The 14,464-nt window shown below is 45.5% G+C and overlaps 1 protein-coding gene and 1 long non-coding RNA gene across 2 annotated transcripts in view; one reads left to right on the forward strand and one right to left on the reverse strand.

Moving 5' to 3' along the window:
- Window positions 1-1,148: 1,148 nt before the first annotated feature.
- LOC143775725 (uncharacterized) lies at window positions 1,149-9,469 on the reverse strand. The gene is made up of 3 exons (XR_013215696.1): window positions 9,339-9,469; window positions 4,697-4,932; window positions 1,149-1,448 (listed from the first exon to the last, which is right to left on the reverse strand). It is a non-coding gene; the product is annotated as an uncharacterized LOC143775725 (long non-coding RNA).
- Window positions 9,470-9,561: 92 nt separating this feature from the next.
- The window catches only part of IDH3A (isocitrate dehydrogenase (NAD(+)) 3 catalytic subunit alpha), a 42,127-nt gene continuing 37,224 nt past the window's right edge, over window positions 9,562-14,464 (forward strand). The window contains exons 1-3 of the mRNA XM_077264212.1: window positions 9,562-9,690; window positions 12,080-12,142; window positions 13,082-13,165. Of these exons, the coding sequence (XP_077120327.1) occupies window positions 9,658-9,690; window positions 12,080-12,142; window positions 13,082-13,165 (180 nt within the window). The 5' untranslated portion in view covers window positions 9,562-9,657. The remainder of the gene's footprint in view (window positions 9,691-12,079; window positions 12,143-13,081; window positions 13,166-14,464) is intronic.

Genomic DNA, 14,464 nt, shown 5'->3' on the forward strand with positions numbered 1-14,464 from the left:
TGCACACTCTCTAGGTTTTTTTGTTGGAGATTGGAAATAAATAATTAAAATTTCACACTGAAGCACTTGGTCACTTTATTTATATTGTGGTATATTTGCACACTTTATAATTATATATTTTGTGATTTTGTGGATTTTTTTATATTTTTTAAATTTTTTTTATCTTTTATTTATTTTTCACAATGAATATGAGTCTTATGTTATTCTTACACAAGGGAGATCTATTTTTGTACAGCACGTTTTAATACATCCTGATATAGTAATAGGGGGATAATTAAGGAACGATAATTATACCTGGTGCCGCGCAAGTTTGTTAATGTTAATTTGTTATTTTTTTATAAAATTCTTTTTTATATATTGTAACCATTGCCACTCCCATAAATAAAGGCATATTTTAATAATCCTATGCTTCGATTTTATTTTTTGGTATTTGGTCCTTGCTGCATTGCTTTAGTTTTAGTTCGGTCTTTCACTGTGGATTCCACAGTATTTGTCACACAGCGCACCCTGGTGGTCTATCTAAGAATATATCTTTCACTATAAATCTTATAAATATACAAATACAAGATAAAGTGTAATCTTGACCAACCATACGTGGACTGTGATAATTATTAACTTGGGTGGATACGAGAATCATGGTGTTGAGGAAATAGTTGTGTGGAAATGAGGAAGTAGTCAATACGAGAGAAGGTTTGATGAGTAAGGGAATGGCATGTGTATTCTCTAGTTGCAGAGTCCATTACTCTACACGGTTCGCAGAGTGAGAGCTGTTCCATAAGTGTAGGAGAGAGGCAGTGGCCACTGAGGTTTGTAGGGAAGGTGGAGAACGGTGTAGAGCAGGGCATTGCACTAAGTTAAAGTCTCCTCCTACTATTAAATGGCTTGGCCCCAGTCCTAAAAGAATCTGAAGGAGTGATGTGTAGAAATGGTGTTGGTCACAATTAGGAGCATAGAGATTAACCCCCAAAAATATTTTACCGGCTATGTCCACTTCCAAATCAGGTATCTACCCTGGCTGTCGCTGATGGAGTCCTGGATGCAACATGGCAGGCCTATTTTAATGATGTCCACTCCGCGTGACGATGAAGTATGTGAGGTAGCATAACAATCCCCTATCCAGGGTGCTGATAGTTTACTAGACTAGTCTGTCTCTTGAAGAAAGATCACATCTGGCCGAAATCGATTCATGTGTATTAGAACTTTTGTACGTTTGAGGGGGATGTTAAGGCCCGCCACGTTCCATGACAAGAATCGCAAGTGCGGTGAGGTGTAGATGGTGTCAGGTCTGGAGTCTGGAGTATACTCATCCTGGGTCCCAGGGTGAGATCAGTGCAGTGTAGAACGACAAATGATGTTCATCCCTTTCGGTCCCAGCGAGACGCAGGCATGAACAGATATTATAGGTGTCATCAAAAGTGGGTCCCATGTACAGTATGTTGGTACCTGATCTGAGAAATGGGGAAACACAAGAGGGTAAAGGCAACAGAGAACAACAAAAAAGACAGCATAATTAACTTTACAAAATGGTGGTAAAAGCTCGCCAGGAATATACCAGGAGAGCCATATCATCACCGAGGAGAACATTTTATAACTAAAACAACAGTCCTCCTAGAACAAAGAGTAGTGTATATAGCCAGTTTTGTAAATCATCCCACTGCGGCATGTCCAGCACGACGGAATCTCCTCTTCGCCACTTCTGGATTCTCATAAATGGTTACACGATCTCCATCTTGGACTTTCAGTTTAGCTGGGTAGAGCAGTTGACACCGAATATTTTCTTCAATCAGTAAACGGCAGATAGGTACAAATGCCTTGCGTTTCTCAGCCACACCTGCCGAAAAATCCTGGAAGATTAAGATCTTTGAATCATGGATAAACAATTCTCATTGTCGACGATATGCTCTTAAGACCCTCTCTTTCACGGCCCAGTTAAGGTACTTTGCTATAACAGGACGAGGTTTGTTGTTTCCACCATTCTGGGCAGACCTTGGGGGCCTATTCTTTGGGCTCGTTCTATAATCATTGCGTCTTTCCCGAGATCTAACTGAAGGGCAGCAGGGAGATCTTTGGTGAGGTATTCCATGAGACGCACATCGCACACCGATTCCGGGACCCCCACAAAACGCAGATTGCTATGGCAGTCTCTGTTCTCCAGGTTTTCCAGTTTATCAATCATTTCACGTTCTGAGACCTGACTTTGTCGGAGAGAGGTCCGTAGCCCTGCAAGCTCCGTTTCATTATACTGAACTCTGTTTTCCAGTTGTAATTTTTTGAGGGTTAGTGGTGATTTGAGCCATAGCTGTATTGATAGAGGCATGAAGAACGTCAAATCGTTTGTCCAATAATGGCATCAATAGTTTATAGACCTCTTGGGCCACCAAAGTTGCCTGTGTAGAGTCTTGTGCAGAGGACTCAGAGCAGCTTGACAATGGAGATAGCTGTAGTGGAATTGAATTGTCGTCCATCTGTAGTACAGGTGGTGGAGAGGCGGGTTGGTGATGTGTATTTTTAGCAGATTGGTGGTTTCAAGGTGGGTCTGGTTTTGTGCATTGTGCGTGTTGAGTGACACAGACACCTGCGAATGGGTAAACCTCTCTACTTGGGTTTTTATTAAGTATCTGTCCATTATAACTCCCCACGATTAGGGAGAGGCAGCCGGTCAGTGGACAGTAGAAGGAGCAAATAGATTAAGAGGTTATAGGCCACAGTGGGCTGGGGAGTAAGAAGACTGTCACAGTAATATCATAGTCCCGGAAGTGGGGACTAAGCAGATGAGTAATGGTGTACATTTGTCAAATATATCTTCAGATAGCGAGTATGAGGAGAGTTGTGCACTCGGTGGGTGTCGTATTTGGCCTTGGTCTCATTGTCTCCGTTACGGTTGGCAGGGGTGATTGTAAAGAAAACCACCCCAGCACCTCAGCCCGGTCTGCAGGCTCCTCCTTTACAATGTCGTGTGAGCCACACACAGGGCCTCCGGAAAGAAAAACTTCAACTCCTGAAAGACAGCGGTTCTGAGGAGGGAAATCTCATACACAGTCAGTCTGATTCTCCGCCTATAGTGGTAATATTCACCAGACTGGGTTATACAGGCAGGAGCTAATTTCAAAGGCGGTCACACTGGGTTCCTGCCTCCTGAAGCCCACCAGGAGCCCCTTATTTAGGAGAGATATAAAGAGTGGTAGTGCAAATTGTGCTGTTTATCAGCCAGTAGGTGGCAGTGGAGTACCACCTCCTCCCAGAATTTTGTATTATGTTCAATCGTAGTGAGGGAAAAGTTTAGTATAAAGGTACAGTATATCCAGCTACTATGGCCTATGAGGAGAGTTGTGAGAGAGTCCAAAGGTTTTTATAAAGAGGATTCAGCGATGTAATGCAGTCTATGTATATTGTTCAAACAGATATGTTCCCTCTTTAAACGATTATTCTCTTAGGTACAGAAGCCACAGTTGAGCCTGTCCTCTGTCCACTTTCTCTCCCCCCCCCCTTCCCTCAATGCAAGGCCCCCTCTCCACCAGTTCAGTCCACAATGACCATATATAGGGAGCAGTCAGTGTTAGGGTACCGTCTCACAGTGGCACTTTTGTCGCTTCGACGGTACGATCCGTGACGTTCCAGCGATATCCATACGATATCGCTGTGTCTGACACGCAGCAGCGATCATGGACCCCGCTGAGAATCGTACGTCGTAGCAGATCGTTTGGAACTTTATTTCGTCTCTGGATCTCCCGCTGTCATCGCTGGATCGGTGTGTGTGACACCGATCCAGCGATGCGTTCGCTTGTAACCAGGGTAAACATCGGGTTACTAAGCGCAGGGCCACGCTTAGTAACCCGATGTTTACCCTGGTTACCATCGTAAATGTAAAAAAACAAAACCGTACATACTCACATTCCGGTGTCCGTCAGGTCCCTAGCCATCTGCTTCCCGCACTGACTGTGAGCGCCGGCTGTAAAGCAGGGCACAGCGGTGACATCACCGCTGTGCTCTGCTTTCACTTTACGGCGGCACTCAGTCAGTGCGGGAAGCAGACGGCGAGGGACCTGACGGACACCGGAATGTGAGTATGTACGGTTTTTTTTTTTTTACATTTACGATGGTAACCAGGGTAAACATCGGGTTACTAAGCGCGGCCCTGCGCTTCGTAACCCGATGTTTACCCTGGTTACCCGGGGACTTCGGCATCGTTGGTCGCTGGAGAGCTGTCTGTGTGACAGCTCCCCAGCGACCACACAACGACTTACCAACGATCACGGCCAGGTCATATCGCTGGTCGTGATCGTTGGTAAATCGTTTTGTGTAACGGTACCCTAAGTGTACCCCGTAAGCCCCTGCCAGGGAGCTGACCCCGTACCTGCAGCCCCAGGCTCCCAGAGCACCAAAGAGCTTTACTCCAAGATGGTGCTGGCCACGAGGAGTGACCCCGGAATGCCGCAGCAGAAGCCCCCACCCGGGTGAGTGCAGGTCCCGTCCCAGGGGGATTCAGTGGGGGAGACCGCACTTTCAGGCAGCGTGTAAGTCCGGTGTGGCCTCCGATGAAACGCGGATCTCCGTCTCCGGACGGGGGAGCCGACAGTATGCCGCAGGGGCCTACACCGCCAGGACCATAACCGCCAGGACTTCGCGGGGGGAGGGAGATACTCCGCCGGGGAGAACGGGGGCAGCAAACTCCACGGGACACATGCGTCCCCCATACCTCCGCACTCATAGTCGCTGTCTCGGTGTCAGCCCTCCCGGGGAGAGTCCGGGGCGGGAAAATGGTGGTCCTCCGCTTCTCGCTGTCTCGGTGTCAGCCCTCCCGGGGAGAGTCCGGGGCGGGAAAATGGTGGTCCTCCGCTTCTGGATAATCCCTCGGGGTCCTGTGAGGGGGATGAATGTTGTCCCGCAGCCACCAGGTCAGCTTCAGGGGGTGAAGAAGGTCACCAGTCCAGTCTGGGGAGGTGAAGTGTGTAATATAGAGTTTTTTCTTCAATTTTATGCAGGTTAGGCAGGAGCCCATAGGAAACATGTCCTCTCGCCATGTCTGCCAGGCCACGCTCCCCATCTATTCACTGTTTAATAAAAGTCATGTGTGGGTACTTTTTATGCAGGTGTTCAATTATTCAGGGTCTTCTTGGCTCACTAGGGTTTCTTCTAATATAACTTTGCTATATGTATCTCTGATAACCCTGATTTTGATTAAATCTATTTTTGACCTCTTTTTACTCCTTGTTATCTGTGTTTCAGCAATAAAATATTTTAACTATATGTGATAGTGGAACTTCAAATGTATAATTTTTAAAGGGTTAAAGGGAACCTGTCAGGTCCCCTATGCCCTCCAATCCATCAGCATTCAGCTATTTGTGATTAAACTCCCTCTCTAACCAGCCCTGTATAACATAAATCAGTTAAATAAATGCTTTAAAAAAGCATTTAGAACCTCCGCTTTCTCTATGCTAATGAGGGCTGTGACTAGTCGATGTGGCGTTAGTTGCCCCAGACTAGTCAGCCTTCTTTACATGTTTTCACGCCCATGTGTGCTTGATAACATAATTTGATTAAGCAGCGTCATCGCCACTCATGCAAATCTGCACAGTCGTGCACAACATATAACCCTATGTTTTGATATCATACCATCTACTGTATATTTTTTTAGTTTTTGATATTTTACCCTACAACACTGGGACTATATTTTAACATATTTTCTGCTCCATGATTGACACCCTTATCCTTTAAAGGACTATACACTTTAACAGTATATGCTATATAGGTATTATATAGTACTTCTATTTTCCATCTTTGTGATGTAGTCCATTTTTGTTCTGTATGGTTTTTGAATTTTATATTTCTTCTGATATTACCTAATTTCTATATTTAAAGAGTATCCAATAAAGTATTTGATTGCAAGGAGGATATATTTTTGTTGCTGACCCCCTTGGTCTTTAAAGTGATGTTTAGATGTGTGATTAAAGATTTATTTCAAATATTGAAAGCTATCACCTATCCACTGCATATACAGTCTGGTCGAAAGTATTGGCACCCTTGAAATTGTTCCAGTTAATAACTGCACTCAATCGCTTCCTATAACCATCAACAAACTTTCTTTCACCTCTCAACTGGAATTTTTGACCACTTTTCTTTCGCAAACTGCTCCAGGTTTGTCATATTTGAAGGGTGCCTTCTCCCAACAGCAATTATGAGATCTCTCCACAGGTGTTCAATGGGATTTAGATCCGGATTCATTGCTGGCCACTTCAGAACTCTCCAGCGTTTCGTTTACATCCATTTCTGGGTGCTTCTTGAAGTATGTTTGAGGTCATTATCCTGTTGGAAGACCCATGACCTAGGACGCTAACGCAGGTTTCTGACACTGGACACTACATTGCGACCCTAATTTTTTTGATAGTCTTCAGATTTCACGATGCCTTGCACAGTCAAGGCACCCAGTGTAAGAGGCAGCAAAACTCCAAAACATCTTTGAACCTCCACTATATTTCACTGTAGGTACTGTTTTCTTTTCTTTGAAGGCCTCATTCTGTTTTTGGTAAACAGTAGAATGATCTGCTTTACTATCTTGGTCTCATCTATTCACAAGACACTTTCTCAAAAGGATTTTGGCTTAGTCACATACAATTTGGCAAACTGCAGTCTACATGTCAATGTCAGTAGTGGGGTCTTCCTGGGTCTCCTGCCATAGTGTTTGATTTCATTCAAATGTAGACGGATACTTTGCGCTGACACTGATGCATCCTGTACCTGCAGGACTGCTTGAATTTCTTTGGAACTTGATTAGGGCTGATCATCCATCATCCGGACTATCCTGCGTTGCAACCTTTCATCAATTTATCTCTGCCGTCAACATCCAGGGAGATTAGCTACATTGCCATGGGTTGTAAACTTCTTGATTATGTTGTGCACCGTAGACAATCTATAGAGATCGACTTGTAACCTTGAGATTGTTGATATTTTTCAAAAATTTTGGTTCTAAAATTTAATGTGAAATTATGTCCAATTTTTTTGTGTTGTTCCAATACATAGAAAGGAAATAACCATGTGTAACATGCTTTCATGCGTCTTGGCATGCTTCCCACCAGTTTTTCACACTGCTTTTGTGTGACCTTATGCCACTCCTGGTACAAAAATGTAAGCAGTTCTTCTTTGTTTGATGGCTTGTGACTATCCATCATCCTCTTGATTACATTCCAGAGGTTTTCAATGGGGTTCAGGTCTGGAGATTGGGCTGCCCATGACAGGGATTTCATGTGTTGGTCTTTCATCCACACTTTGATTGACCTAGCTGTGTGGCATGGTGCATTGTCCTGCTTGAAAAACTAGTCCTCAGAGTTGGGTAACATTGCCTGAGCAGAAGGAATCAACTGCTTTTCCAGGATAACCTTGTATGCGGCTTGATTCATACATCCTTCGCAAAGATTAACCTGCCCAATTCCAGCCTTGCTGAAGCATCCCCAGATCATCACCGATCCTCCACCAAATTTCACAGTGGGTGCAAGACACTGTGGCTTGTGCGTCTCTCCAGGTCTCCATCTAACCATTAGACGACCAGGTGTTGATCTGGGGATGCTTCGGCAAGGCTGGAATTGGGCAGGTTGTTCTTTGCGAATGACGTATGAATCAAGCCGCATACAAGATTATCCTGGAAAAACAGTTGATTCTTTCTGCTCAGGCAATGTTCCCCAACTCTGAGGACTGTTTTTTTTCCAGCAGGACAATGCACCATGCCACACAGCTAGGTCAATCAAGGTGTGGATGAAGGACCACCACATTAAATCCCTGTCATGGGCAGCCCAATCTCCAGACCTGAACCCCATTGAAAACCTCTGGAATGTAATCAAGAGGAAGATGGATAGTCACAAGCCATCAAACAAAGAAGAACTGCTTACATTTTTGTACCAGGAGTGGCATAAGGTCACACAGACGCAGTGTGAAAGACTGGTGGAAAGTATGCCAAGACGCATGAAAGCTGTGATTAAAAATCATGGTTATTCCACAAAATATTGATTTCTGAACTCTTCCTGAGTTAAAACATTAGTATTGTTGTTTCTAAATGATTAGGAACTTGTTGTTTTTTTTGCATTATTTGTGGTCTGCAAGCAATGTGCTTTTTTTTTGTTATTATTTTAATTTTGTTATTATCTTAATTTTAGCCAGATATATATACAGTATAACTTAATTTTTTTTTTAAAGGGCCCAAAACTGCAGACATATTTTCCATTGCTTTTTGCATTACTGATTTCATGTTTAACGTTAGCTATATATACACCTAGAATGCAGTGACTAGACCGTGCCCGGATCATCAGTGCAGTATTAGGACTTTGACATGTTCCTTATCAGGAAGGTCAGTGTATTTGCATTACAACATAATTCGTGTGCCAATCTTCCTGTCCTACCAGTGCTAAACTTTACTGGTAGATCTGAGGCCAATCATTCATTTATTATGACTGCCATCTTCAGTTTTGGAACTGGCTCACTGTAAACACTAAGGCTACTTTCACACTAGCGTTGTTTGCTGTACGTCGCAATGCGTCGTTTAGGAGAAAAAACGCATCCTGCAAAGTTGTCTGCAGGATGCGGTTTTTCCCCATAGACTTACATTAGCGATGTATCGCCACACGTCGCATCCGTCGTGCAACGGTTGCGTCGTGTTTTGGCAGACCGTCGGCACAAAAAAAGTTACATGTAACTTTTTTTACGCGTCGTGTCCACCATTTTCGACCGCGCATGCGCGGCCGAAACTCCGCCCCCCTCCTCCCCGGACATTACAATGGGGCAGCAGAAGCGTTGTAAGACTGCTTCCGCTGCCCACGCCGGGCATTACTTTCACAACGCGCGTCGGCACAACTCATAGCGACGGCCCCGTGCCGACGCTGTGTGAAAGAAGCCTAATTTGGGAACATGTTCTCTCCAGCCTCCGAGGAGCAAGCGCTTACATGGATTAATGAGACCTTTTTCTGCGTTTTTCTTCTTTCCAGTGTAATATGGGTTCATGCTTGTGCAGGATTTACATTGTTGTCCTATAAACAAGTGCTGGATTTTCAGCTTCCCAGACTGTCATGCACATTCGGTAGATAATTACTGATCGGCAGACGGTTCAGGGTCACACAGGCAGAACAATCGGTAACAGACGGATCAGTGAGCACAGGCTGCCATTGCACTCGGCACCGCGGGTCCTTACACAGGATGATGTGCTGCCGAGAATGATCATCTCATTCCTGATGAAGATGCGCTTGGTCCCTCGCTGGGTGATGGCGGCCTGCTTGCACTGGCACGGTCCCCGGCTACACGATTACTGCTGTGTTTCGCTTTCCTATATCACCAGCGCCATCATATTAGAGCCTAACCTGAACATTTGCTAATCCGGAATATCTGACACTGCAGCACTCGCACATCACACTGTATGTCAGGCTCAATGACACAGGCCCAGAAGCAGAATCTTCTGCGGAAATAGTGGGAAGCTCTGCCATTGCGGCTCCTCTATACTGGCCAGCACTGCATACACTGGTGGGCGGCTCATCACAGCTCCGACATAGACTAACCAGCTGATAGGTCGCCTCTAGTTGCTAAGCAACATCCACTTCCGGCGCGCTAAAGCCGTTTCCGGTAAAGCATGGGCGTGTCCTGTAAACGTCACTTGCTTGCTCCTCCCCCTCACGGTCCCGCATGAACATGGCTAGCAGCGCCTGGAGGTCACTGGTGAGTGCTGGTGCAGGAGAACGGAGCGGGCACAGCCGTGGTGTGGTGGGCAGGGGGCAGCCTTACCCTCAGGCTGCTGGTGAAGGTGACCTGGTGGGGAGGAGGGGCGCGCACGGCCAGGGAGCGGGGGTAGCAGTGAGGGGACCTCCTGTACCCCACCAGTGTGTAATATGTGCCCGGAGCCAGGGCTACACCGGAGCCGGCCCTGACAGAAGCCTCTCATACAGGGTCCTAGTGCCCGTCCCTGGCAGCAGTGGGTGACTAGGGCAGGTCCCGGTATTCTCCACCCCCTGTAGGTGACATATAGGTGCAGGGATTGGTCCTGCAAGCTGCCCTGAGGGCCCAGACTGGTTTGAGGCAGATGTGAGGACCCCCTAATATGTGGTGCGGCTTTAGTTACATTGTGGCAGATATGAGGACCCCCAGAATATGTGGTGCGGCTTTAGTTGTGGGGAGACTAGAGGAACTGAAGAGACAGGCTGGGCCAGTGTTAGGGGAAACTGGTCAATCTCTTATGGCCCCCACTCTCTTAGGGCCCCCACGGCATTTATTCCTAGGTTAAAATGGAGGTGAGCTAAGCCCACCGGCATCAGGTTTATCTACGGCATTCTGTAATGCTGTAGATAAGCCCCCGATGTACCCTGAAAGATTAGAAATAGAGGTTATATTATACTCACCCAGGGGCGGTCCCAGTGCCGTCCGGTCTGATGGGTGTCGCGGTCCGGCGCCTCCCATCTTCTTACGATGACGTCCTCTTCTGGTCTTCACGCTGCGGCTCCGGCTCTGGCGTACTTTGTCTGCCCTGTTGAGGGAAGAGCAAAGTACTGCAGTGCGCAGGCACCGGGAAAGGTCAGAGAGGCCCAGCGCCTGCGCACTGCAGTACTTTGCTCTGCCCTCAACAGGGCACATAAAGTACGCCTGTGCCGGAGCAGCGGCAGAAAGACAAGAAGAGGACGTCATCGTAAGAAGTTGGGAGGCCCCGGATCGGACCGCCCACACAGGTGAGTATAATCTAACCTCTTTTTCTCATCTTTCAGGCTTATCTACAGCATTCTGTAATGCTGTAGATAAGCCCCTGATGCTGGTGGGCTTAGCTCACCTTCGATTTTGGGGGTGACAGGTTCCCTTTAAGGACCTTTTGGTGACCTCACGGTCATGTGACCATGATGTTGCCAAAGGTCCTTTAACTGCAGGGGGCTGGAGGAACTAGGCTGGTATGTAAAACGTGCAGTGTGCGTGTATATAGAGGTGTGTGCAGTGTGACCACATCCTTGCACAGTCAGACACAGCCATTACACAGTACACAGCAGGGGCACATTTATAAGATTATCTCCGCACAGGAACATTTCATTAAAACACAGCCAGTTGTGGAACTTATTATTCCAAAAACTCTATTGATTAAAATGACCTTTTGTTTGTGTGAAAACCCCTTTAGATGATGTGGGAATAGTCAGTCTGTAGTAGATTGCTTCGTGCACACAGGCTGCCGTGGTTCCCAGCAGTGTGACACAGGACGATGTGCTGCTAAGAACAATGACCTTTTGTGCAGCACAAAAGGTCATTTTACTGGATGAAGGAGGGTTTTTCTCACTCTCGGGTGATCGGCATCCGGTTTACACTGCAAGGTAAAAGAAAACAAGTGTGCCGAGGAATCATTGTCCGCGATGATCTTTCAGTAGAAATGCCCCTTATGTGACAGCAGTCTGGAGAATGGTGCTGCAGGACTGAACCCAGAGGGGCCGTTTTGATGTACAAATCTGTTTACAGTTCTGGCTTCATCCCGTTCTTACCTTGCTCTCAGTATCAAATCTTTCCTGAAAGTGAAATGGAGCTCATCTTTGTGTAGCCAGCGTACATTTACAAATGTCGTGTTTCACAGTGGCCACGTCCAGAATACGAGCTCAGGCTTAGAGGAGGTAGTGGCCCTGCCCCTTATATCATCCTTGTGTTCTGACAGAACATTTGGGCAGGGTCTGCTAAGTTTCTAGTAGTGTATACATCCCTGCACTAGCATTTCTTGAAGTGGAAACTATCAGGGACCTCCTGGGATTCAATTTTCTATTTAAACAAATATGTATTGAGATGTTAGCTGAAATTATAGCTCAGCTGTAGCCATACACATTAGAGACCATGCTGACGAACACAGAGATTTATAAGTCTGAGGGTCTCCCAACTGACTCCATAGGTAAGCCTGTACACCAGACCTGTGTAGTATTGGTCCATGTCATAAGATGGACACATTTCTTGCAGCAGCTCTATTTTGCAGTTTCGAAAATGGAGCAGAATAACTGTTCTGGTAACGCCAGTGTGAACCTCTTACCTTTCAGCTTATTTACAATGGCTTCCTAAGTCTTTTCGTTAAGTGCTTGCATTGTTACTATTTTTACAGGTCAGTCGCTTAGCAGGAGCGATCAATACTCCCCAGAATGGAGTCAGGGCCTTCTCAAATCATGTGAGTATACTTGAGGCTTTCCGCTATCTTACTTATCTTGCACTTTTAGTATATTTTTAAGGGCTAAAGAGCCTGTTTCCTCAAGATGGTAGAAATCTTCTGATTATGGCTTTAAAAAAAATATATACCGTATCTATTGTGTAAAAAATAAATTAATAAATTAAAAAAAATTATAGCTAAAAAAATAACTTTGGTATCATTTTAAATACGTTTAGAAATGTTTAGGAAATGTGTTATGTTCTATTAATATAAGTCTCTTATGAAAAAAATAGTCATACCCTAGAAGTTCTAATAGTGATAGAAAATGAGTTATTAAATCTTTTCTGAACTCTCCTGTCTTTTAGGGTATGTTCACAAGACTGTATTTTTGGTCCTAGTGCTGTGTATATAAAATCTGACCACACAGACACACAACCAATCTCTGGCTCTAGCAGCAGCGACCAGAGCTAGCTCCCACTGCTGCCACATACTTTACTAAGTGGATACCAAACGGTAACGTCTTTAGAGCGGCTGCTGTTAGGTAACTGCTTAATAAAGTATGTGGCGGCCCTTGGTTAGTTAGGGCAAAGGGCGCGACCTTGCGATAACATGAGAGATCGGTCACAGCGACGGAGGCCGCAGAGGTTTGTGGACCCTTTTCTACTTGCCAGGAACCCATAGCTAGGAAGTTCAGACCCAACCTTTGCTAAGAAGTTGGGTCCTTAAGGGGGCCATTAGGGACTCTTGTGATCAATTTTGAGGTGATTGGATGACTAGTCCTCAGATGGATAAGCTATAGGTAGAAGATGAGCATGTTTTCTAATTCAGGCATTCTAGTATAGTGAGGACCCAGGTTGTTTTCCGATATGGCCTCCATGTTGAGTGTGCGACATAGAGACGTAATGTAATACCCTCTGGCAGATGGAAAGAGAATCTTCGAGTGTCCTATTTTCTTTGCAGATGCAGACTGTCACACTGATACCAGGCGATGGGATAGGACCCGAGATTTCTTCTGCAGTAATGAAGATTTTCGAGGCAGCCAAAGTAAGTGTGATGGGTAACTAAGCACATTTGTAACGATAGTGACATAGTAAAATGTGTTGTGTAAGTGTCATGCTTGTGAAAATGTGGAGTATTGTGCCTGTAAAGGCCCCAAAGGCTGTATATGTATAAACCTGTATGTTTATACTGACAACATGAATACTCTGTTCTAAGATATGTCAGGGTTTAGAGTGTGAGTTACCTAATTGGCATGTTTGCTCTGCTACCATTTTAGTGTTCTCAAGAGATTTGAGTGTTAGGCTGAGTTCACACGTAGCAGAATTGCCGCGGAAATTTCCGCGGCAATTCTGTGCCTCCTGCCGCAGGTATATCGCATGCAGAATTTGCATGCATATACCCGCAGAAAACTAGCGTTTTGCAAGCATAATTAGCTTGCGGAATGCTAGCGTTTTCCAAGCGATCTGTAGTATCGCTTGGAAAACTGTTTGACAGGTTGGTCACACTTGTCAAACATAGTGTTTGACAAGTGTGACCAACTTTTTACTGTAGATGCAGCCTATGCAGCATCTATAGTAAAAGATAGAATGTTAAAAATAATAAAAAAAATTAAAAAAAAAGGTTATACTCACCTCAGCGGCTTCCGTTCCTAATGCTGTGTGTTCAGGACCTTCCATTGACGTAGCGGTCACGTGACCGCGACGTCATCGCAGGTCCTTCACACACACCTCGGAAGCCGATGAGAAGGTCGGGCCGCCAGAGGGTGAGTATATCGCTATTTTTTATTTTAATTCTTTTTTTTTTACCACTTGTATGGTGCCCAGTCCGTGGAGGAGAGTCTCCTCTCCTCCACCCTGGGTACCAACCGCACTTGATCTGCTTACTTCCCGCATGGTGTGCACAGCCCCGTGCGGGAAGTAAGCAGATCAATGCATTCCTATGTGTGCAGAATCGCCGCGATTCCGCAATTTTAATGAACATGCTGCGTTTTTTTCTGGATTGCGATTCCGCTCAGGAAAACAACGCAGCATGTGCACAAAAAATGCGGATTGCATTCTGTTACATAGGATGCTTAATGTGAGCGTTTTTTTCGCGGTTTTATAGCGTTTTTATAGCGAAAAACCGCCGAAAAAAACGCAAAAAATCTGCTACGTGTGCACACAGCCTTAGTTTCAAAGCACATTCCTTTCTCCTACATTCATCCCCAGGTTAGGCCTTTAGGGGGTCTTCTCAAGTTGTCTGCTCCGCAGCTTAGAGCTCTGCAGTCTTTTTACTTCTGGGTGTCTTCTACTGCGAGGAGGACATCACTCCTTCAGTGACCATTCTGGTCAGGAGCTCTGTCCT

Source organism: Ranitomeya variabilis, chromosome 5 (assembly GCF_051348905.1).
Source record: "Ranitomeya variabilis isolate aRanVar5 chromosome 5, aRanVar5.hap1, whole genome shotgun sequence".
Classification (NCBI taxonomy): Eukaryota; Metazoa; Chordata; class Amphibia; order Anura; family Dendrobatidae; genus Ranitomeya; species Ranitomeya variabilis.